Raw genomic sequence first — 21,687 nt, forward strand, 5'->3', positions numbered from 1 at the left:
TTTGGGTGTGACCCTCCAATTGGCCTGTAGTTTTGGGTGTGACTCTCCAATGGGTCTGTAGTTTCAGGTATGACCCTCCAATGGGTCTGTAGTTTCAGGTGTGACTCTCCAATGGGTCTGTGGTTTCAGGTGTGACCCTCCAATGGGCCTATAGTTTCAGGTGTGACCCTCCAATGGGCCTATAGTTTCAGGTGTGACTCTCCAATGGGTCTGTAGTTTCAGTTGTGACTCTCCAATGGGTCTGTAGTTTCAAGTGTGACTCTCCACAGGGCCTGCAGTTTCAGGTGTGTCTCTCCAATGGGTCTGTTGTTTCAGGTGTGACTCTCCAATGGGCCTGTATTTTCAGGTTTGTCTCTCCAATGGGCATAGTTTCAGGCTTGACTCTCCAATGGGCCTGTAGTTTCAGGTGTGACTCTCCAATGGGTCTGTGGTTTCAGGTGTGACCCCGCAATGGTCATAGTTTCAGGCTTGACTCACCAATGGGCCTGAAGATTCAGGTGTGACCCTCTAATGGGTCTGTAGTTTCAGGTGTGACTCTCCAATGGGTCTGTAGTTTCAGGTGTGGCCCTCCAATGTGTGTGTAGTTTCAGGTGTGACTCTTCAATGGCCCTGTAGTTTCAGTTGTGTCCCTCCAATGGGCCTGTAGTTTCAGGTGTGACTCTCCAATGGGTCTGTAGTTTCAGGTGTGGCCCTCCAATGGGTCTGTAGTTTCAGGTGTGTCTCTCCAATGGGTCTGTAGTTTCAGGTGTGACCCTCCAATGGGCCTGTAGTTTCAGGTGTGACCCTCCAATGGGTCTGTAGTATCAAGTGTGTCTCTCCAATGGGCCTGTAGTTTCAGGTGTGACTCTCCATTGGGCCTGTAGTTTCAGGTGTATCTCTCCAATGGTTCTGTAGTTTCAGGTGTGTATCTCCAATGGGCCTGTAGTGTCAGGTTTGTCTCTCCAATGGGTCTGTAGTTTCAGGTGTGTCTCTCCAATCGGTCTGTAGTTTCAGGTGTGACTCTCCAATGGGTCTGTAGTTTCAGGTGTGATCCTCCAATGGGACTGTAGTTTCAGATGTGACTCTCCAATGGGATTCTCGCTTCAGGTGAGACTCTCCAACGGGTCTGTAGTTTCAGGTGTGACTCTCCAATGGGTCTGTAGTTTCAGGTGTGACTCTCCAACGGGTCTGTAGTTTCAGGTGTGACTCTCCAACGGGTCTGTAGTTTCAGGTGTGACTCTCCAATGGGTCTGTAGTTTCAGGTGTGACTCTCCAATGGGCCTGTACTTTCAGGTGTGACTCTCCAATGGGCCTGTAGTTTCAGGTGTGTCTCACCAATGGGCCTGTAGTTTCAGGTGTGACCCTCCAATCGGCCTGTAGTTTCAGGTGTGACCCTGAAATGGACCTGTAGTTTCAGGTGTGAAAGTCCAGTGGGTCTGTAGTTTCAGGTGTGACTCTCCAATGGGTCTGTAGTTTCAGGTGTGACTCTCCAACGGGCCTGAAGTTTCAGGTGTGACTCTCCAAACGGTCTGTAGTTTCAGGTGTGTCTCTCCAATGGGTCTGTAGTTTCAGGTGTGACTCTCCAATGGATCTGTATTTTTAGGTTTGACTCTCCAATGGGTCTTTAGTTTCAGGTGTGACTCTCCAATGGATCTATATTTTTAGGTTTGACTCTCCAATGGGTCTGTCATTTCAGGTGTGTCTCTCCAATGGATCTGTAGTTTCAGGTGTGACTCTCCAATGGGTCTGTCGTTTCAGGTGTGACTCTCCAATGGATCTGTATTTTTAGGTGTGACTCTCCAATGTGCCTGTAGTTTCAGGTGTGACTCTCCAATGTGCCTGTAGTTTCAGGTGTGACTCTCCAATGGGTCTGTAGTTTCTGGTTTGACCCTCCAATGGGTCTGTAGTTTTAGGTGTGACCCTCCAATGGGCCTGTAGTTTCAGGTGTGACTCTCCAATGGGCCTGTAGTTTCAGGTGTATCTCTCCAATGGTTCTGTAGTTTCAGGTGTGTATCTCCAATGGGCCTGTAGTTTCAGGTTTGTCTCTCCAATGAGTCTGTAGTTTCAGGTGTGTATCTCCAATGGGCCTGTAGTTTCAGGTGTGACTCTCCAATGGGTCTGTAGTTTCAGCTGTGACACTCCACAGGGCCTGTAGTTTCAGGTGTGACTCTCCAATGGGTCTGTAGTTTCAGGTGTGACTCTCCACAGGGCCTGTAGTTTCAGGTGTGTCTCTGCAATGGGTCTGTAGTTTTAGGTGTGACTCTCCAATGGGTCTGTGGTTTCAGGTGTGACTCTCCAATGGGTCTGTATTTTCAGGTGTGACTCTCCAATGGGCCTGTAGTTTCAGGTGTGACTCTCCATTGGGACTGTATTTTCAGGGTTGTCTCTCCAATGGGCATCGTTTCAGGTGTGACTCTCCAATGGGCATCGTTTCAGGTGTGACTCTCCAATGGGTCTGTAGTTTCAGGTGTCACTCTCCAATGGGTCTGTAGTTTCAGGTGTGACCCTCCAATGGGCCTGTAGTTTCAGGTGTGACCCTCCAATGGGCCTGTAGTTTCAGGTGTGGCCCTCCAATGGGTGTGTAGTTTCAGGTGTGACCCTCCAATGGGCCTGTAGTTTCAGGTGTGACTCTCCAATTGGTCTGCAGTTTCAGGTGTGACCCTCCAATGGGACTTTATTTTCAGGTGTGACTCTCCAATGGGACTGTATTTTCAGGTGTGTCTCTCCAATGGGACTGTATTTTCAGGTGTGACTCTCCAATGGGACTGTATTTTCCGGTTTGTCTCTCCAATGGGCATAGTTTCAGGCTTGACTCTCCAATGGGCCTGTAGTTTCAGGTGTGACTCTCCAATGGGTCTGTGGTTTCAGGTGTGACCCTCCAATGGGCCTGTAGTTTCAGGTGTGTCTCTCTTCAATGGGTCTGAAGTTTCAGGTGTGACTCTCCAATGGGTCTGTGGTTTCAGGTGTGACCCTCCAATGGGTCTGTAGTTTGAGGTATGACCCTCCAATGGGTCTGTAGTTTCAGTTGTGACTCTCCAATGGGTCTGTAGTTTTGGGTGTGACCCTCCAATTGGCCTGTAGTTTTGGGTGTGACTCTCCAATGGGTCTGTAGTTTCAGGTATGACCCTCCAATGGGTCTGTAGTTTCAGGTGTGACTCTCCAATGGGTCTGTGGTTTCAGGTGTGACCCTCCAATGGGCCTATAGTTTCAGGTGTGACCCTCCAATGGGCCTATAGTTTCAGGTGTGACTCTCCAATGGGTCTGTAGTTTCAGTTGTGACTCTCCAATGGGTCTGTAGTTTCAAGTGTGACTCTCCACAGGGCCTGCAGTTTCAGGTGTGTCTCTCCAATGGGTCTGTTGTTTCAGGTGTGACTCTCCAATGGGCCTGTATTTTCAGGTTTGTCTCTCCAATGGGCATAGTTTCAGGCTTGACTCTCCAATGGGCCTGTAGTTTCAGGTGTGACTCTCCAATGGGTCTGTGGTTTCAGGTGTGACCCCGCAATGGTCATAGTTTCAGGCTTGACTCACCAATGGGCCTGAAGATTCAGGTGTGACCCTCTAATGGGTCTGTAGTTTCAGGTGTGACTCTCCAATGGGTCTGTAGTTTCAGGTGTGGCCCTCCAATGTGTGTGTAGTTTCAGGTGTGACTCTTCAATGGCCCTGTAGTTTCAGTTGTGTCCCTCCAATGGGCCTGTAGTTTCAGGTGTGACTCTCCAATGGGTCTGTAGTTTCAGGTGTGGCCCTCCAATGGGTCTGTAGTTTCAGGTGTGTCTCTCCAATGGGTCTGTAGTTTCAGGTGTGACCCTCCAATGGGCCTGTAGTTTCAGGTGTGACCCTCCAATGGGTCTGTAGTATCAAGTGTGTCTCTCCAATGGGCCTGTAGTTTCAGGTGTGACTCTCCATTGGGCCTGTAGTTTCAGGTGTATCTCTCCAATGGTTCTGTAGTTTCAGGTGTGTATCTCCAATGGGCCTGTAGTGTCAGGTTTGTCTCTCCAATGGGTCTGTAGTTTCAGGTGTGTCTCTCCAATCGGTCTGTAGTTTCAGGTGTGACTCTCCAATGGGTCTGTAGTTTCAGGTGTGATCCTCCAATGGGACTGTAGTTTCAGATGTGACTCTCCAATGGGATTCTCGCTTCAGGTGAGACTCTCCAACGGGTCTGTAGTTTCAGGTGTGACTCTCCAATGGGTCTGTAGTTTCAGGTGTGACTCTCCAACGGGTCTGTAGTTTCAGGTGTGACTCTCCAACGGGTCTGTAGTTTCAGGTGTGACTCTCCAATGGGTCTGTAGTTTCAGGTGTGACTCTCCAATGGGCCTGTACTTTCAGGTGTGACTCTCCAATGGGCCTGTAGTTTCAGGTGTGTCTCACCAATGGGCCTGTAGTTTCAGGTGTGACCCTCCAATCGGCCTGTAGTTTCAGGTGTGACCCTGAAATGGACCTGTAGTTTCAGGTGTGAAAGTCCAGTGGGTCTGTAGTTTCAGGTGTGACTCTCCAATGGGTCTGTAGTTTCAGGTGTGACTCTCCAACGGGCCTGAAGTTTCAGGTGTGACTCTCCAAACGGTCTGTAGTTTCAGGTGTGTCTCTCCAATGGGTCTGTAGTTTCAGGTGTGACTCTCCAATGGATCTGTATTTTTAGGTTTGACTCTCCAATGGGTCTTTAGTTTCAGGTGTGACTCTCCAATGGATCTATATTTTTAGGTTTGACTCTCCAATGGGTCTGTCATTTCAGGTGTGTCTCTCCAATGGATCTGTAGTTTCAGGTGTGACTCTCCAATGGGTCTGTCGTTTCAGGTGTGACTCTCCAATGGATCTGTATTTTTAGGTGTGACTCTCCAATGTGCCTGTAGTTTCAGGTGTGACTCTCCAATGTGCCTGTAGTTTCAGGTGTGACTCTCCAATGGGTCTGTAGTTTCTGGTTTGACCCTCCAATGGGTCTGTAGTTTTAGGTGTGACCCTCCAATGGGCCTGTAGTTTCAGGTGTGACTCTCCAATGGGCCTGTAGTTTCAGGTGTATCTCTCCAATGGTTCTGTAGTTTCAGGTGTGTATCTCCAATGGGCCTGTAGTTTCAGGTTTGTCTCTCCAATGAGTCTGTAGTTTCAGGTGTGTATCTCCAATGGGCCTGTAGTTTCAGGTGTGACTCTCCAATGGGTCTGTAGTTTCAGCTGTGACACTCCACAGGGCCTGTAGTTTCAGGTGTGACTCTCCAATGGGTCTGTAGTTTCAGGTGTGACTCTCCACAGGGCCTGTAGTTTCAGGTGTGTCTCTGCAATGGGTCTGTAGTTTTAGGTGTGACTCTCCAATGGGTCTGTGGTTTCAGGTGTGACTCTCCAATGGGTCTGTATTTTCAGGTGTGACTCTCCAATGGGCCTGTAGTTTCAGGTGTGACTCTCCATTGGGACTGTATTTTCAGGGTTGTCTCTCCAATGGGCATCGTTTCAGGTGTGACTCTCCAATGGGCATCGTTTCAGGTGTGACTCTCCAATGGGTCTGTAGTTTCAGGTGTCACTCTCCAATGGGTCTGTAGTTTCAGGTGTGACTCTCCAATGGGCCTGTATTTTCAGGTTTGTCTCTCCAATGGGCCTGTAGTTTTAGGCTTGACTCTCCACAGGGCATGTAGTTTCAGGTGTGACTCTCCAATGGGTCTGTAGTTTCAGGTGTGACTCTCCAACGGGTCTGTAGTTTCAGGTGTGACTCTCCAACGTGTCTGTAGTTTCAGGTATGACTCTCCAATGGGTCTGTAGTTTCAGGTGTGACTCTCCAATTGGAGAGACACACCTGAAACTACAGACCGTTTGGAGAGTCACACCTGAAACTGCAGACCCACTGGGCTTTCACACCTGAAACTACAGGTCCATTTCAGGGTCACACCTGAAACTACAGGCCGATTGGAGGGTCACACCTGAAACTACAGGCCCATTGGTGAGACACACCTGAAACTACAGGCCCATTGGTGAGTCACACCTGAAAGTACAGGCCCATTGGGTCTGTAGTTCCAGGTGTGACTCTCCAATGGGTCTGTAGTTTCAGGTGTGACTCTCCAATGGATCTGTAGTTTCAGGTGTGTCTCTCCAATGGATCTTTATTTTTAGGTGTGACTCTCCAATGGGTCTGTCATTTCAGGTGTGTCTCTCCAATGGATCTGTAGTTTCAGGTGTGACTCTCCAATGGGTCTGTCGTTTCAGGTGTGACTCTCCAATGGATCTGTATTTTTAGGTGTGACTCTCCATTGGGACTGTATTTTCAGAGTTGTCTCTCCAATGGGCATAGTTTCAGGTGTGACTCTCCAATGGGCCTGAAGTTTCAGGTGTGACTCTCCTCAGGGCCTGTAGTTTCAGGTGTGACTCTCCAATGGGTCTGTCGTTTCAGGTGTGACTCTCCAATGGGTCTGTAGTTTCAGGTGTGGCCCTCCAATGGGTGTGTAGTTTCAGGTGTGACCCTCCAATGCCCTGTAGTTTCAGGTGTGACTCTCCAATGGGTCTGTAGTTTCAGGTGTGACCCTCCAATGGGCCTGTAGTTTCAGGTGTGACTCTCCAATGGGACTGTAGTTTCAGGTGTGGCCCTCAAATGGGTGTGTCGTTTCAGGTGTGACCCTCCAATGGGCCTGTAGTTTCAGGTGTGACCCTCCAATGGGCCTGTAGTTTCAGGTGTGGCCCTCCAATGGGTGTGTAGTTTCAGGTGTGACCCTCCAATGGGCCTGTAGTTTCAGGTGTGACTCTCCAATTGGTCTGCAGTTTCAGGTGTGACCCTCCAATGGGACTTCATTTTCAGGTGTGACTCTCCAATGGGACTGTATTTTCAGGTGTGACTCTCCAATGGGACTGTATTTTCAGGTGTGACTCTCCAATGGGACTGTATTTTCCGGTTTGTCTCTCCAATGGGCATAGTTTCAGGCTTGACTCTCCAATGGGCCTGTAGTTTCAGGTGTGACTCTCCAATGGGTCTGTGGTTTCAGGTGTGACCCTCCAATGGGCCTGTAGTTTCAGGTGTGTCTCTCTTCAATGGGTCTGAAGTTTCAGGTGTGACTCTCCAATGGGTCTGTGGTTTCAGGTGTGACCCTCCAATGGGTCTGTAGTTTTGGGTGTGACCCTTCAATGGGTCTGTAGTTTCAGGTATGACCCTCCAATGGGTCTGTAGTTTCAGTTGTGACTCTCCAATTGGCCTGTAGTTTCGGGTGTGACTCTCCAATGGGCCTGTAGTTTCAGGTATGACCCTCCAATGGGTCTGTAGTTTCAGGTATGACCCTCCAATGGGTCTGTAGTTTCAGTTGTGACTCTCCAGTGGGTCTGTAGTTTCAAGTGTGACTCTCCAATGGTCCTGTATTTTCAGGTTTGTCTCTCCAATGGGTCTGTTGTTTCAGGTGTGACTCTCCAATGGGCCTGTATTTTCAGATTTGTCTCTCCAATGGGCATAGTTTCAGGCTTGACTCTCCAATGGGCCTGTAGTTTCAGGTGTGACTCTCCAATGGGCCTGTAGTTTCAGGCTTGACTCTCCAATGGGCCTGAAGATTCAGGTGTGACCCTCTAATGGGTCTGTAGTTTCAGGTGTGACTCTCCAATGGGTCTGTAGTTTCAGGTGTGGCCCTCCAATGTGTGTGTAGTTTCATGTGTGAACCTCCAATTGGCCTGTAGTTTCAGGTGTGACCCTCCAATGGTTCTGTAGTTTCAGGTGTGACTCTTCAATGGCCCTGTAGTTTCAGGTGTGGCCCTCCAATGGGTCTGTCGTTTCAGGTGTGTCTCTCCAATGGGTCTGTAGTTTCAGGTGTGGCTCTCCAATGGGTCTGTAGTTTCAGGTGTGTCTCTCCAATGGGTCTGTCGTTTCAGTTGTGTCCCTCCAATGGGTGTGTAGTTTCAGGTGTGACTCTCCAATGGGTCTGTAGTTTCAGGTGTGACTCTTCAATGGCCCTGCAGTTTCAGGTGTGTCTGTCCAATGGGCCTGTAGTTTCAGGAGTGACTCGCCAAATGGGTCTGTGGTTTCAGGTGTGACCCTCCAATGGGCCTGTAGTTTCAGGTGTGACTCTCCAATGAGCCTGTAGTTTCAGGTGTGACTCTCCAATGGGTCTGTAGTTTCAGGTATGACCCTCCAATGGGTCTGTAGTTTCAGTTGTGACTCTCCAATGGGTCTGTAGTTTCAGGTGTGACTCTCCACAGGGCCTGTAATTTCAGGTGCGTCTCTCCAATGGGTCTGTCGTTTCAGGAGTGACTCTCCAATGGGACTGTATTTTGAGGTTTGTCTCTCCAATGGGCCTGTATTTTCAGGTGTGACTCTCCAATGAGCCTGTGGTTTCAGGTGTGACCCTCCAATGGGCCTGTAGTTTCAGGTGTGACTCTCCAATGAGCCTGTAGTTTCAGGTGTGGCCCTCCAATGTGTGTGTAGTTTCAGGTGTGACTCTCCACAGGGCCTGTAGTTTCAGGTGTGTCTCTCCAATGGGTCTGTAGTTTCATGTGTGACTCTCCATTGGGACTGTATTTTCAGGTTTGTCTCTCCAATGGGTCTGTGGTTTCAGGTGTGACCCCCCAATGGGCATAGTTTCAGGCTTTACTTTCCAATGGGCCTGAAGTTTCAGTTGTGACTCTCCAATGGGTCTGTCGTTTCAGGTGTGACTCTCCAATGGGTCTGCAGTTTCAGGTGTGACTCTCCAATGGTTCTGTAGTTTCAGGTGTGACTCTCCAATGATTCTGTAGTTTCAGGTGTGACCCTCCAATGGGCCTGTAGTTTCAGGTGTGTCTGTCCAATGGGCCTGTAGTTTCAGGAGTGACTCTCCAATGGGTCTGTAGTTTCAGGTGTGACTCTCCAATGGGTCTGTAGTTTTAGGTGTGACCCTCCAATGGGTCTGTAGTTTCAGGTGTGAACCTCCAATGGGTCTGTAGTTTCAGGTGTGACCCTCCAATGGGCCTGTAGTTTCAGGTGTGACTCTCCAATGGGTCTGTAGTTTCAGGTGTGACTCTCCAATGGGTCTGTAGTTTCAGGTGTGACCCTCCAATGGGCCTGTAGTTTCAGGTGTGACTCTCCAATGGGTCTGTAGTTTCAGGAGTGACTCTCCAATGGGTCTGTAGTTTCAGGTGTGACTCTCCAATGGGTCTGTAGTTTTAGGTGTGACCCTCCAATGGGTCTGTAGTTTCTGGTGTGACTCTCCAATGGGTCTGTTGTTTCAGGTGTTTACCCTCCAATGGGCCTGTAGTTTCAGGAGTGACTCTCCAATGGGTCTGTAGTTTTAGTTGTGACCCTCCAATGGGTCTGTAGTTTCAGGTGTGAACCTCCAATGGGTCTGTAGTGTCAGGTGTGACCCTCCAATGGGCCTGTAGTTTCAGGTGTGACCCTCCAATGGGCCTTTCGCTTCAGGTGTGACTCTCCAATGGGTCTGTAGTTTCAGGAGTGACTCTCCAATGGGTCTGTAGTTTCAGGTGTGACTCTCCAATGGGTCTGTAGTTTTAGGTGTGACCCTCCAATGGGTCTGTAGTTTCTGGTGTGACTCTCCAATGGGTCTGTTGTTTCAGGTGTTTACCCTCCAATGGGCCTGTAGTTTCAGGAGTGACTCTCCAATGGGTCTGTAGTTTTAGTTGTGACCCTCCAATGGGTCTGTAGTTTCAGGTGTGACCCTCCAATGGGTCTGTAGTTTCAGGTGTGACCCTCCAATGGGCCTGTCGTTTCAGGTGTGACTCTCCATTGGGCCTGTAGTTTCAGTTGTGTCTCTCCAATGGGCCTGTATTTTCAGGTGTGACTCTCCAATTGGACTGTATTTTCAGGTTTGTCTCTCCAATGCGCCTGAAGTTTCAGGTGTGACCCTCCAATGGGTCTGTAGTTTCAGGTGTGACTCTCCAATGGGTCTGTAGTTTCAGATGTGGCCCTCCAATGTGTTTGTAGTTTCAGGTGTGACCCTCCAATTGGCCTGTAGTTTCAGGTGTGACTCTCCAATGGGTCTGTCGTTTTAGTTGTGACCCTCCAATGTTTCTGTAGTTTCAGGTGTGACTCTTCAATGGCCCTGTAGTTTCAGTTGTGTCCCTCCAATGGGCCTGTAGTTTCAGGTGTGACTCTCCAATGGGTCTGTAGTTTCAGGTGTGGCCCTCCAATGGGTCTGTCGTTTCAGGTGTGTCTCTCCAATGGGTCTGTAGTTTCAGGTGTGGCCCTCCAATGGGTCTGTAGTTTCAGGTGTGTCTCTCCAATGGGTCTGTAGTTTCAGGTGTGTCTCTCCAATGGGTCTGTAGTTTCAGGTGTGGCCCTCCAATGTGTTTGTAGTTTCAGGTGTAACCCTCCAATTGGCCTGTAGTTTCAGTTGTGTCCCTCCAATGGGTCTGTAGTTTCAGGTGTGTCTCTCCAATGGGCCTGTAGTTTCAGGTGTGTCTCTCCAATGGGTCTGTGGTTTCAGGTGTGGCCCTCCAATGGGTGTGTAGTTTCAGGTGTGACCCTCCAATGGGCCTGTAGTTTCAGGTGTGACTCTCCAATGGGCCTGTAGTTTCAGTTGTGTCCCTCCAATGGGCCTGTAGTTTCAGGTGTGACTGTCCAATGGGTCTGTTGTTTCAGGTGTGACCCTCCAATGGGCCTGTAGTTTCAGGTGTGTCTGTCCAATGGGCCTGTAGTTTCAGGTGTTACTCTCCAATGGGTCTGTAGTTTAAGGTGTGACTCTCCAATGGGTCTGTAGTTTTAGGTGTGACCCTCCAATGGGCCTGTAGTTTCAGGTGTGACTTTGTGACTTTCAAATAGGCCTGTCGTTTCAGGTGTGAAAGTCCAATGGGTCTGTGGTTTCAGGTGTGACCCCGCAATGGGCATCGTTTCAGGCTTGACTCTCCAATGGGCCTGAAGTTTCAGGTGTGACCCTCCAATGGGTCTGTAGTTTCAGGTGTGACCCTCCAAATGATCTCTAGTTTCAGATGTGACTCTCCAATCGGCCTGAAGTTTCAGGTGTGACCCTCCAATGGGTCTGTAGTTTCAGGTGTGACCCTCCAATGGATCTCTAGTTTCAGATGTGACTCTCCAATGGTTCTGTCGTTTCAGGTGTGACTCTTCAATGGGTCTTTAGTTTCAGGTGTGGCCCTCCAACGGGTCTGTCGTTTCAGATGTGTCTCTCCAATAGGTCTGTAGTTTCAGTTGTGTCCCTCCAATGGGTGTGTTGTTTCAGGTGTGACTCTCCAATGGGTCTGTAGTTTCAGGTGTGTCTCTCCAATGGGCCTGTAGTTTAAGGTGTGTCTCTCCAATGGGTCTGTAGTTTCAGGTGTGGCCCTCCAATGGGTCTGTAGTTTCAGGTGTGACCCTCCAATGGGCCTGTAGTTTCAGGTGTGACTCTCCAATGGGTCTGTACTTTCAGGTGTGACTCTTCGATGGCCCTGCAGTTTCAGTTGTGTCCCTCCAATGGGCCTGTATTTTCAGGTGTGTCTGTCCAATGGGCCTGTAGTTTCAGGAGTGACTCTCCAATGGGTCTGTAGCTTCAGGTGTGACTCTCCAATGGGTCTGTAGCTTCAGGTGTGACTCTCCAATGGGTCTGTCGTTTTAGGTGTGACCCTCCAATGGGTCTGTAGTTTCAGGTGTGACCCTCCAATGGGTCTGTAGTTTCAGATGTGACCCTCCAATGGGCCTGTCGTTTCAGGTGTGACTCTCCAATGGGCCTGTAGTTTCAGTTGTGTCTCTCCAATGGGCCTGTCGTTTTAGGTGTGACCCTCCAATGGGCCTGTAGTTTCAGGTGTGACTCTCCAATGGGTCTGTACTTTCAGGTGTGACTCTTCAATGGCCCTGCAGTTTCAGTTGTGTCTCTCCAATGGGTCTGTAGTTTCAGGTGTGACCCTCCAATGGGTCTGTAGTTTTCGGTGTGACCCTCCAATGGTTCTGTAGTTTCAGGTGTGACTCTTCAATGGCCCTGTAGCTTCAGGTGTGACTCTCCATTGGGCCTGTAGTTTCAGGTGTGTCTGTCCAATGGGCCTGTAGTTTCAGGAGTGACTCTCCAATGGGTCTGTAGTTTCAGGTGTGACCCTCCAATGGTTCTGTAGTTTCAGGTGTGACTCTTCAATGGCCCTGTCGCTTCAGGTGTGACTCTCCATTGGGCCTGTAGTTTCAGGTGTGACTCTCCAATGGGCCTGTAGTTTCATGTGTGACTCTCCATTGGGCCTGTAGTTTCAGTTGTGTCTCTCCAATGGGCCTGTAGTTTCAGGTGTGACTCTCCAATTGGTCTGTGTTTTCAGGTGTGACTCTTCAATGGGTCTGTAGTTTCAGGTGTGACCTTCCAATTGGTCTGTGTTTTCAGGTGTGACTCTCCAATGGGCCTGTAGTTTCAGGTTTCTCTCTCCAATCGGTCTGTAGTTTCAGGTGAGACTCTCCAATGGGATTGTCGCTTCAGGTGTGACTCTCCAATGGGATTGTTGTTTCAGGTGTGACTCTCCAATGGGATTGTTGTTTCAGGTGTGACTCTCCAATCGGTCTGTAGTTTCAGGAGTGTCTCTCCAATATGTCTGTAGTTTCAGGTGTGTCTCACCAATGGGCCTGTCGTTTCAGGTGTGTCTCTCCAATGGGTCTGTAGTTTCAGGTGTGACTCTCCAATGGGCCTGTAGTTTCAGGTGTGACTCTCCAATGGGTCTGTAGTTTCAGGTGTGTCTCTCTGATGGGTCTGTAGTTTCAGATGTGACTCTCCAATGGGTCTGTAGTTTCAGGTTTGACTCCCCGATGGGTCTATCGTTTCAGGTGTGACTCTCCAATGAGTCTGTAGTTTCATGTGTGTCTCTCCAATGGGTCTGTCGTTTCAGGTGTGAGTGTCCAATGGGTCTGTAGTTTCAGGTGTGACTCTCCAATTGGTCTGTAGTTTCAGGTGTGACTCTCCAATGGGCCTGTAGTTTCAGGTGTGACTCTCCAATGGGTCTGTAGTTTCACGTGTGACCCTCCAATGGGTCTGTTGTTTCAGGTGTGACTCTCCAATGGGTCTGTCGTTTCAGGTGTGTCTCTCCAATGGGTCTGTAGTTTCAGGTGTGGCCCTCCAATGGGTCTGTAGTTTCAGGTGTGTCTCTCCAATGGGTCTGTAGTTTCAGGTGTGTCTCTCCAATGGGTCTGTAGTTTCAGGTGTGGCCCTCCAATGGGCCTGTAGTTTCAGGTGTGTCTGTCCAATGGGCCTGTAGTTTCAGGAGTGACTCTCCAATGGGTCTGTAGTTTAAGGTGTGACTCTCCAATGGGTCTGTAGTTTTAGGTGTGACCCTCCAATGGGCCTGTAGTTTCAGTTGTGTCCCTCCAATGGGTCTGTAGTTTCAGGTGTGTCTCTCCAATGGGCCTATAGTTTCAGGTGTGTCTCTCCAATGGGTCTGTGGTTTCAGGTGTGGCCCTCCAATGGGTGTGTAGTTTCAGGTGTGACCCTCAATTGGGCCTGTAGTTTCAGGTGTGACTCTCCAATGGGCCTGTAGTTTCAGGTGTGTCTCTACAATGGGTCTGTAGTTTCAGTTGTGTCCCTCCAATGGGCCTGTAGTTTCAGGTGTGACTGTCCAATGGGTCTGTTGTTTCAGGTGTGACCCTCCAATGGGCCTGTAGTTTCAGGTGTGTCTGTCCAATGGGCCTGTAGTTTCAGGAGTGACTCTCCAATGGGTCTGTAGTTTAAGGTGTGACTCTCCAATGGGTCTGTAGTTTCAGTTGTGTCCCTCCAATGGGTGTGTTGTTTAAGGTGTGACTCTCCAATGGGTCTGTAGTTTCAGGTGTGGCCCTCCAATGGGTCTGTAGTTTCAGGTGTGACTCTCCAATGGGTCTGTAGTTTCAGGTGTGGCCCTCCAATGGGCCTGTAGTTTCAGGTGTGACTCTCCAATGGGTCTGTAGTTTCAGGTGTGACTCTCCAATGTGTCTGCAGTTTCAGGTGTGTCTCTCCAATGGGCCTGTAGTTTCAGGTGTGACTCTCCAATGGGTCTGTAGTTTCAGGTGTGGCCCTCCAATGTGTCTGCAGTTTCAGGTGTGTCTCTCCAATGGGTCTGTAGTTTCAGGTGTGGCCCTCCAATGGGTCTGTAGTTTCAGGTGTGACCCTCCAATGGGCCTGTAGTTTCAGGTGTGACTCTCCAATGGGTCTGTAGTTTCAGGTGTGGCCCTCCAATGTGTCTGCAGTTTCAGGTGTGTCTCTCCAATGGGTCTGTAGTTTCAGGTGTGGCCCTCCAATGGGTCTGTAGTTTCAGGTGTGGCCCTCCAATGGGTCTGTAGTTTCAGGTGTGACTCTCCAATGGGTCTGTACTTTCAGGTGTGACTCTTCAATGGCCCTGCAGTTTCAGTTGTGTCCCTCCAATGGGCCTGTATTTTCAGGTGTGTCTGTCCAATGGGCCTGTAGTTTCAGGAGTGACTCTCCAATGGGTCTGTAGTTTCAGGTGTGACTCTCCAATGGGTCTGTCGTTTTAGGTGTGACCCTCCAATGGGTCTGTAGTTTCAGGTGTGACCCTCCAATGGGCCTGTCGTTTCAGGTGTGACTCTCCATTGGGCCTTTAGTTTCAGTTGTGTCTCTCCAATGGGCCTGTCGTTTTAGGTGTGACCCTCCAATGTTTCTGTAGTTTCAGGTGTGACTCTCCAATGGGTCTGTACTTTCAGGTGTGACTCTTCAATGGCCCTGTAGCTTCAGGTGTGACTCTCCATTGGGCCTGTAGTTTCAGGTGTGTCTGTCCAATGGGCCTGTAGTTTCAGGAGTGACTCTCCAATGGGTCTGTAGTTTCAGGAGTGACTCTACAATGGGTCTGTAGTTTCAGGTGTGACTCTCCAATGGGTCTGTAGTTTTAGGTGTGACCCTCCAATGGGTCTGTAGTTTCAGGTGTGAACCTCCAATGGGTCTGTAGTTTCAGGTGTGACCCTCCAATGGGCCTGTAGTTTCAGGTGTGACTCTCCAATGGGTCTGTAGTTTCAGGTGTGACCCTCCAATGGGCCTGTAGTTTCAGGTGTGACCCTCCAATGGGCCTGTAGCTTCAGGTGTGACTCTCCAATGGGTCTGTAGTTTCAGGAGTGACTCTCCAATGGGTCTGTAGTTTCAGGTGTGACTCTCCAATGGGTCTGTAGTTTCAGGAGTGACTCTCCAATGGGTCTGTAGTTTCAGGTGTGACTCTCCAATGGGTCTGTAGTTTTAGGTGTGACCCTCCAATGGGTCTGTAGTTTCTGGTGTGACTCTCCAATGGGTCTGTTGTTTCAGGTGTTTACCCTCCAATGGGCCTGTAGTTTCAGGAGTGACTCTCCAATGGGTCTGTAGTTTTAGTTGTGACCCTCCAATGGGTCTGTAGTTTCAGGTGTGAACCTCCAATGGGTCTGTAGTTTCAGGTGTGACCCTCCAATGGGCCTGTAGTTTCAGGTGTGACCCTCCAATGGGCCTGTAGCTTCAGGTGTGACTCTCCAATGGGTCTGTAGTTTCAGGAGTGACTCTCCAATGGGTCTGTAGTTTCAGGTGTGACTCTCCAATGGGTCTGTAGTTTTAGGTGTGACCCTCCAATGGGTCTGTCGTTTCTGGTGTGACTCTCCAATGGGTCTGTTGTTTCAGGTGTGACTCTCCAATGGGTCTGCAGTTTCAGGTGTGACTCTCCAATGGTTCTGTCGTTTCAGGTGTGACCCTCCAATGGGTCTGTAGTTTCAGGTGTGACCCTCCAATGGGCCTGTCGTTTCAGGTGTGACTCTCCATTGGGCCTGTAGTTTCAGTTGTGTCTCTCCAATGGGCCTGTATTTTCAGGTGTGACTCTCCAATTGGACTGTATTTTCAGGTTTGTCTCTCCAATGGGCATAGTTTCAGGCTTGACTCTCCAATGGGCCTGTGGTTTCAGGTGTGATTCTCCAATGGGTCTGTGGTTTCAGGTGTGACTCTCCAATGGGTCTGTAGTTTCAGATGTAGCCCTCCAATGTGTCAGTAGTTTCAGGTGTGACCCTCCAATTGGCCTGTAGTTTCAGGTGTGACTCTCCAATGTTTCTGTAGTTTCAGGTGTGACTCTTCAATGGCCCTGTAGTTTCAGTTGTGTCCCTCCAATGGGCCTGTAGTTTCAGGTGTGACTCTCCAATGGGTCTGTAGTTTCAGGTGTGGCCCTCCAATGGGTCTGTCGTTTCAGGTGTGTCTCTCCAATGGGTCTGTAGTTTCAGGTGTGGCCCTCCAATGGGTCTGTAGTTTCAGGTGTGTCTCTCCAATGGGTCTGTAGTTTCAGGTGTGTCTCTCCAATGGGTCTGTAGTTTCAGGTGTGGCCCTCCAATTGGCCTGTAGTTTCAGTTGTGTCCCTCCAATGGGTCTGTAGTTTCAGGTGTGTCTCTCCAATGGGCCTGTAGTTTCAGGTGTGTCTCTCCAATGGGTCTGTGGTTTCAGGTCTGGCCCTCCAATGGGTGTGTAGTTTCAGGTGTGACTCTCCAATGGGTCTGTAGTTTCAGTTGTGTCCCTCCAATGGGCCTGTAGTTTCAGGTGTGACTGTCCAATGGGTCTGTTGTTTCAGGTGTGACCCTCCAATGGGCCTGTAGTTTCAGGTGTGTCTGTCCAATGGGCCTGTAATTTCAGGAGTGACTCTCCAATGGGTCTGTAATTTTAGGTGTGACCCTCCAATGGGCCTGTAATTTCAGGAGTGACTCTCCAATGGGTCTGTAATTTTAGGTGTGACCCTCCAATGGGCCTGTAATTTCAGGTGTGACTCTCCAATCGGCCTGTAGTTTCATGTGTGTCTCTACAATGGGTCTGTAGTTTCAGTTGTGTCCCTCCAATGGGCCTGTAGTTTCAGGTGTGACTGTCCAATGGGTCTGTTGTTTCAGGTGTGACCCTCCAATGAGCCTGTAGTTTCAGGTGTGACCCTCCAATGGGTCTGTGGTTTCAGGTGTGACCCTCCAATGGATCTCTAGTTTCAGATGTGACTCTCCAATCGGCCTGAAGTTTCAGGTGTGACCCTCCAATGGATCTCTAGTTTCAGGTGTGACTCTCCAATGTTCTGTCGTTTCAGATGTGACTCTTCAATGGGTCTGTAGTTTCAGGTGTGTCTCTCCAATGGGTCTGTAGTTTCAGGTGTGTCTCTCCAATGGGCCTGTAGTTTCAGGTGTGTCTCTCCAATGGGTCTGTAGTTTCAGGTGTGACCCTCCAATGGGCCTGTAGTTTCAGTTGTGTCCCTCCAATGGGCCTGTATTTTCAGGTGTGTCTGTCCAATGGGCCTGTAGTTTCAGGAGTGACTCTCCATTGGGCCTGTAGTTTCAGTTGTGTCTCTCCAATGGGCCTGTCGTTTTAGGTGTGACCCTCCAATGGGCCTGTAGTTTCAGGTGTGACTCTCCAATGGGTCTGTACTTTCAGGTGTGACTCTTCAATGGCCCTTCAGTTTCAGTTGTGTCTCTCCAATGGGTCTGTAGTTTCAGGTGTGACCCTCCAATGGGTCTGTAGTTTTAGGTGTGACCCTCCAATGGTTCTGTAGTTTCAGGTGTGACTCTTCAATGGCCCTGTAGCTTCAGGTGTGACTCTCCATTGGGCCTGTAGTTTCAGGTGTGTCTGTCCAATGGGCCTGTAGTTTCAGGAGTGACTCTCCAATGGGTCTGTAGTTTCAGGTGTGACTCTCCAATGGGTCTGTAGTTTTAGGTGTGACCCTCCAATGGGTCTGTAGTTTCAGGTGTGAACCTCCAATGGGTCTGTAGTTTCAGGTGTGACCCTCCAATGGGCCTGTAGTTTCAGGTGTGACTCTCCAATGGGTCTGTAGTTTCAGGTGTGACCCTCCAATGGGCCTGTAGTTTCAGGTGTGACCCTCCAATGGGCCTGTAGCTTCAGGTGTGACTCTCCAATGGGTCTGTAGTTTCAGGAGTGACTCTCCAATGGGTCTGTAGTTTCAGGTGTGACTCTCCAATGGGTCTGTAGTTTTAGGTGTGACCCTCCAATGGGTCTGTAGTTTCTGGTGTGACTCTCCAATGGGTCTGTTGTTTCAGGTGTTTACCCTCCAATGGGCCTGTAGTTTCAGGAGTGACTCTCCAATGGGATTGTCGCTTCAGGTGTGACTCTCCAATGGGTCTGTAGTTTTAGGTGTGACCCTCCAATGGGTCTGCAGTTTCAGGTGTGAACCTCCAATCGGTCTGTAGTTTCAGGTGAGACTCTCCAATGGGATTGTCGCTTCAGGTGTGACTCTCCAATGGGATTGTTGTTTCAGGTGTGACTCTCCAATGGGATTGTTGTTTCAGGTGTGACTCTCCAATCGGTCTGTAGTTTCAGGAGTGTCTCTCCAATATGTCTGTAGTTTCAGGTGTGTCTCACCAATGGGCCTGTCGTTTCAGGTGTGTCTCTCCAATGGTTCTGTAGTTTCAGGTGTGACCATCCAATGGGCCTGTAGTTTCAGGTGTGACTCTCCAATGGTTCTGTAGTTTCAGGTGTGACTCTCCAATGGGTCTGTAGTTTCAGGTGTGACCATCCAATGGGCCTGTAGTTTCAGGTGTGACTCTCCAATGGGCCTGTAGTTTCAGGTGTGACTCTCCAGTGGGTCTGTAGTTTCAGGTGTGACCCTCCAATGGGTCTGTAGTTTCAGGTGTGTCTCTCCAATGGTTCTGTAGTTTCAGGTGTGACTCTCCAATGGGTCTGTAGTTTCAGGTGTGACCATCCAATGGGCCTGTAGTTTCAGGTGTGACTCTCCAATGGGCCTGTAGTTTCAGGTGTGACTCTCCAGTGGGTCTGTAGTTTCAGGTGTGACCCTCCAATGGGTCTGTAGTTTCAGTTGTGTCTCTCCAATGGGTCTGTAGTTTCAGGTGTGCCTCTCCAATCGGTTTGTAGTTTCAGGTGTGTCTCTCCAATGGTTCTGTAGTTTCAGGTGTGACTCTCCAATGGGCCTGTAGTTTCAGTTGTGACCCTCCAATGGGTCTGTAGTTTCAGGTGTGTCTCTCTGATGGGTCTGTAGTTTCAGATGTGACTCTCCAATGGGTCTGTAGTTTCAGGTTTGACTCCCCGATGGGTCTATCGTTTCAGGTGTGACTCTCCAATGAGTCTGTAGTTTCATGTGTGTCTCTCCAATGGGTCTGTAGTTTCAGGTGTGAGTGTCCAATGGGTCTGTAGTTTCAGGTGTGACTCTCCAATTGGTCTGTAGTTTCAGGTGTGACTCTCCAATGGGCCTGTAGTTTCAGGTGTGACTCTCCAATGGGTCTGTAGTTTCATGTGTGACCCTCCAATGGGTCTGTAGTTTTAGGTGTGTCTCTCCAATGGGTCTGTTGTTTCAGGTGTGACTCTCCAATGGGTCTGTAGTTTCACGTGTGACCCTCCAACGGGTCTGTAGTTTCAGGTGTGACTCTCCAATGGGCCTGTTGTTTCAGGTGTGACCCTCCAATGGGTCTGTAGTTTTAGGTGTGTCTCTCCAATGGGCCTGTTGTTTCAGTTGTGACTCTCCAATGGGTCTGTTGTTTCAGGTGTGACTCTCCAATGGGTCTGAAGTTTCAGGTGTGACTCTCCAATGTGTCTGTAGTTTCAGGTGTGACCCTCCAATGGGTCTGTTGTTTCAGGTGTGACTCTCCAATGGGTCTGTAGTTTCAGGTGTGACTCTCCAATGGGTCTGTCGTTTCAGGCATGACTCTCCAATGGGTCTGTTGTTTCAGGTGTGACTCTCCAATCGGTCTGTCGTTCCCAAAAGACAATTAAACTCTGATTGATCTCAGTCGGTGTTAACTTACAGCAATTAAACTTCGTGGCCTGAAAGGGACAGGACAGACCCCGATAATACATTGTGGGTTTTATGGTGTGATGCTTTTGTCCTCATAAAACAGCTCATCATCTAACTTCGCAACACATTGGAGACAAGTTAGTTTTGCCTGTTTAGTGGTTGTGTTGAGAGAGGTTGACTCATCCATCACCATCCCTGGGTGTGTCCTGTCCCACCAGAAGGACAGACCCACCAGAGGTGGCGGAACAGTGAGACACAGTCAGGAGGGAGTGGCCTTGGGAGTCCTCAACATTGGCTTCAGACCCCATGAAATATCGTGGCATCAGGTCAAACATGGGCAAGGAAACCTCCTGCTGATTACCCACCTTCCCCTCCAAGTCACACACCATCCCGACTTGGAAATATATCGGCCGTTCCTTCATCGTCGCTGGGTCAAAATCCTGGAACTCCCTTCCTAACAGCACTGTGGGAGAACCTTCACCACACGGACTGCAGCGGTTCAAGAAGGCGGCTCTCCACCACCTTCTCAAGGGGCAATTAGGGATGGGCAATAAATGCCGGCCTCGCCAGCGACGCCCACATCCCATGAACGAATGTAAAAAAAATTGTTGTCCAGAATCATGATTGTCTTTCCTTTCACCGTAATGCTCTCACAAAGTCTTGCTTGCTTTCCCTCAGATATCCTGTTTCCTGTCTGCACCCCATTGCCCAGTAAGGGCCAACCTTGCCTCGATCACACCCACCGATTGCTGGATCTCATCACTTGGGAGATGGAGCCAGAAGGAGCTTTCGACCGTTGTCCATGTTCTGAGGGACTGATCTGTCGACACGAAGGGTAAGTGATTCGACATTGATTGGACCGGCCGGGGCAGTACTGAGGGAGCGCCGCGCTGTCGGAGGGTCAGTACTGAGGGAGTGCCGCACTGTCGGAGGGTCAGTACTGAGGGAGCGCTGCACTGTCGGAGGGTCAGTACTGAGGGAGCGCTGCACTGTCGGAGGGTCAGTACTGAGGGAGCGCTGCACTGTCGGAGGGTCAGTACTGAGGGAGCGCTGCACTGTCGGAGGGTCAGTACTGAGGGAGCGCTGCACTGTCGGAGGGTCAGTACTGAGGGAGCCCTGCACTGTCGAAGGGTCAGTACTGAGGGAGTGCTGCACTGTCGGAGGGTCAGTACTGAGGGAGTGCTGCACTGTCGGAGGGTCAGTACTGAGGGAGCGCTGCACTGTCGGAGGGTCAGTATTGAGGGAGCCCTGCACTGTCGGAGGGTCAGTACTGAGGGAGCGCTGCACTGTCGGAGGGTCGGTACTGAGGGAGCGCTGCACTGTCGGAGGGTCAGTACTGAGGGAGTGCTGCACTGTCGGAGGGTCAGTACTGAGGGAGCCCTGCACTGTCGAAGGGTCAGTACTGAGGGAGTGCTGCACTGTCGGAGGGTCAGTACTGAGGGAGTGCTGCACTGTCGGAGGGTCAGTACTGAGGGAGCGCTGCACTGTCGGAGGGTCAGTACTGAGGGAGCCCTGCACTGTCGGAGGGTCAGTACTGAGGGAGCGCCGCACTGTCGGAGGGTCAGTACTGAGGGAGCGCCGCACTGTCGGAGGGTCAGTACTGAGGGAGTGCTGCACTGTCGGAGGGTCAGTACTGAGGGAGTGCTGCACTGTCGGAGGGTCAGTACTGAGGGAGCGCTGCACTGTCGGAGGGTCAGTACTGAGGGAGGGCTGCACTGTCGGAGGGTCAGTACTGAGGGAGCGCCGCACTGTCGGAGGGTCAGTACTGAGGGAGTGCTGCACTGTCGGAGGGTCAGTACTGAGGGAGCACCGCACTGTCGGAGGGTCAGTGCTGAGGGAGCGCCGCACTGTCGGAGGGTCAGTACTGAGGGAGCGCCGCACTGTCGGAGGGTCAGTACTGAGGGAGCGCTGCACTGTCGGAGGGTCAGTACTGAGGGAGCGCTGCACTGTCGGAGGGTCAGTACTGAGGGAGCGCTGCACTGTCGGAGGGTCAGTACTGAGGGAGCGCTGCACTGTCGGAGGGTCAGTACTGAGGGAGCGCCGCACTGTGGGAGGGTCAGTACTGAGGGAGCGCTGCACTGTCGGAGGGTCAGTACTGAGGGAGCGCCGCACTGTCGGAGGGTCAGTACTGAGGGAGCGCCGCACTGTCGGAGGGTCAGTACT

General features: G+C 50.3%; 1 protein-coding gene across 1 annotated transcript in view; it reads left to right on the plus strand.

Annotated features, from left to right (window-relative positions):
- The window catches only part of LOC137327793 (dickkopf-related protein 3-like), a 299,345-nt gene that overhangs the window by 260,423 nt on the left and 17,235 nt on the right, over positions 1–21,687 (plus strand). Inside the window, exon 4 of the mRNA XM_067993599.1 lies at positions 20,203–20,359. Coding sequence (XP_067849700.1) covers positions 20,203–20,359 — 157 coding nt within the window. The remainder of the gene's footprint in view (positions 1–20,202; positions 20,360–21,687) is intronic.

This window comes from Heptranchias perlo, chromosome 12 (assembly GCF_035084215.1).
Source record: "Heptranchias perlo isolate sHepPer1 chromosome 12, sHepPer1.hap1, whole genome shotgun sequence".
NCBI classification, from domain to species: domain Eukaryota; kingdom Metazoa; phylum Chordata; class Chondrichthyes; order Hexanchiformes; family Hexanchidae; genus Heptranchias; species Heptranchias perlo.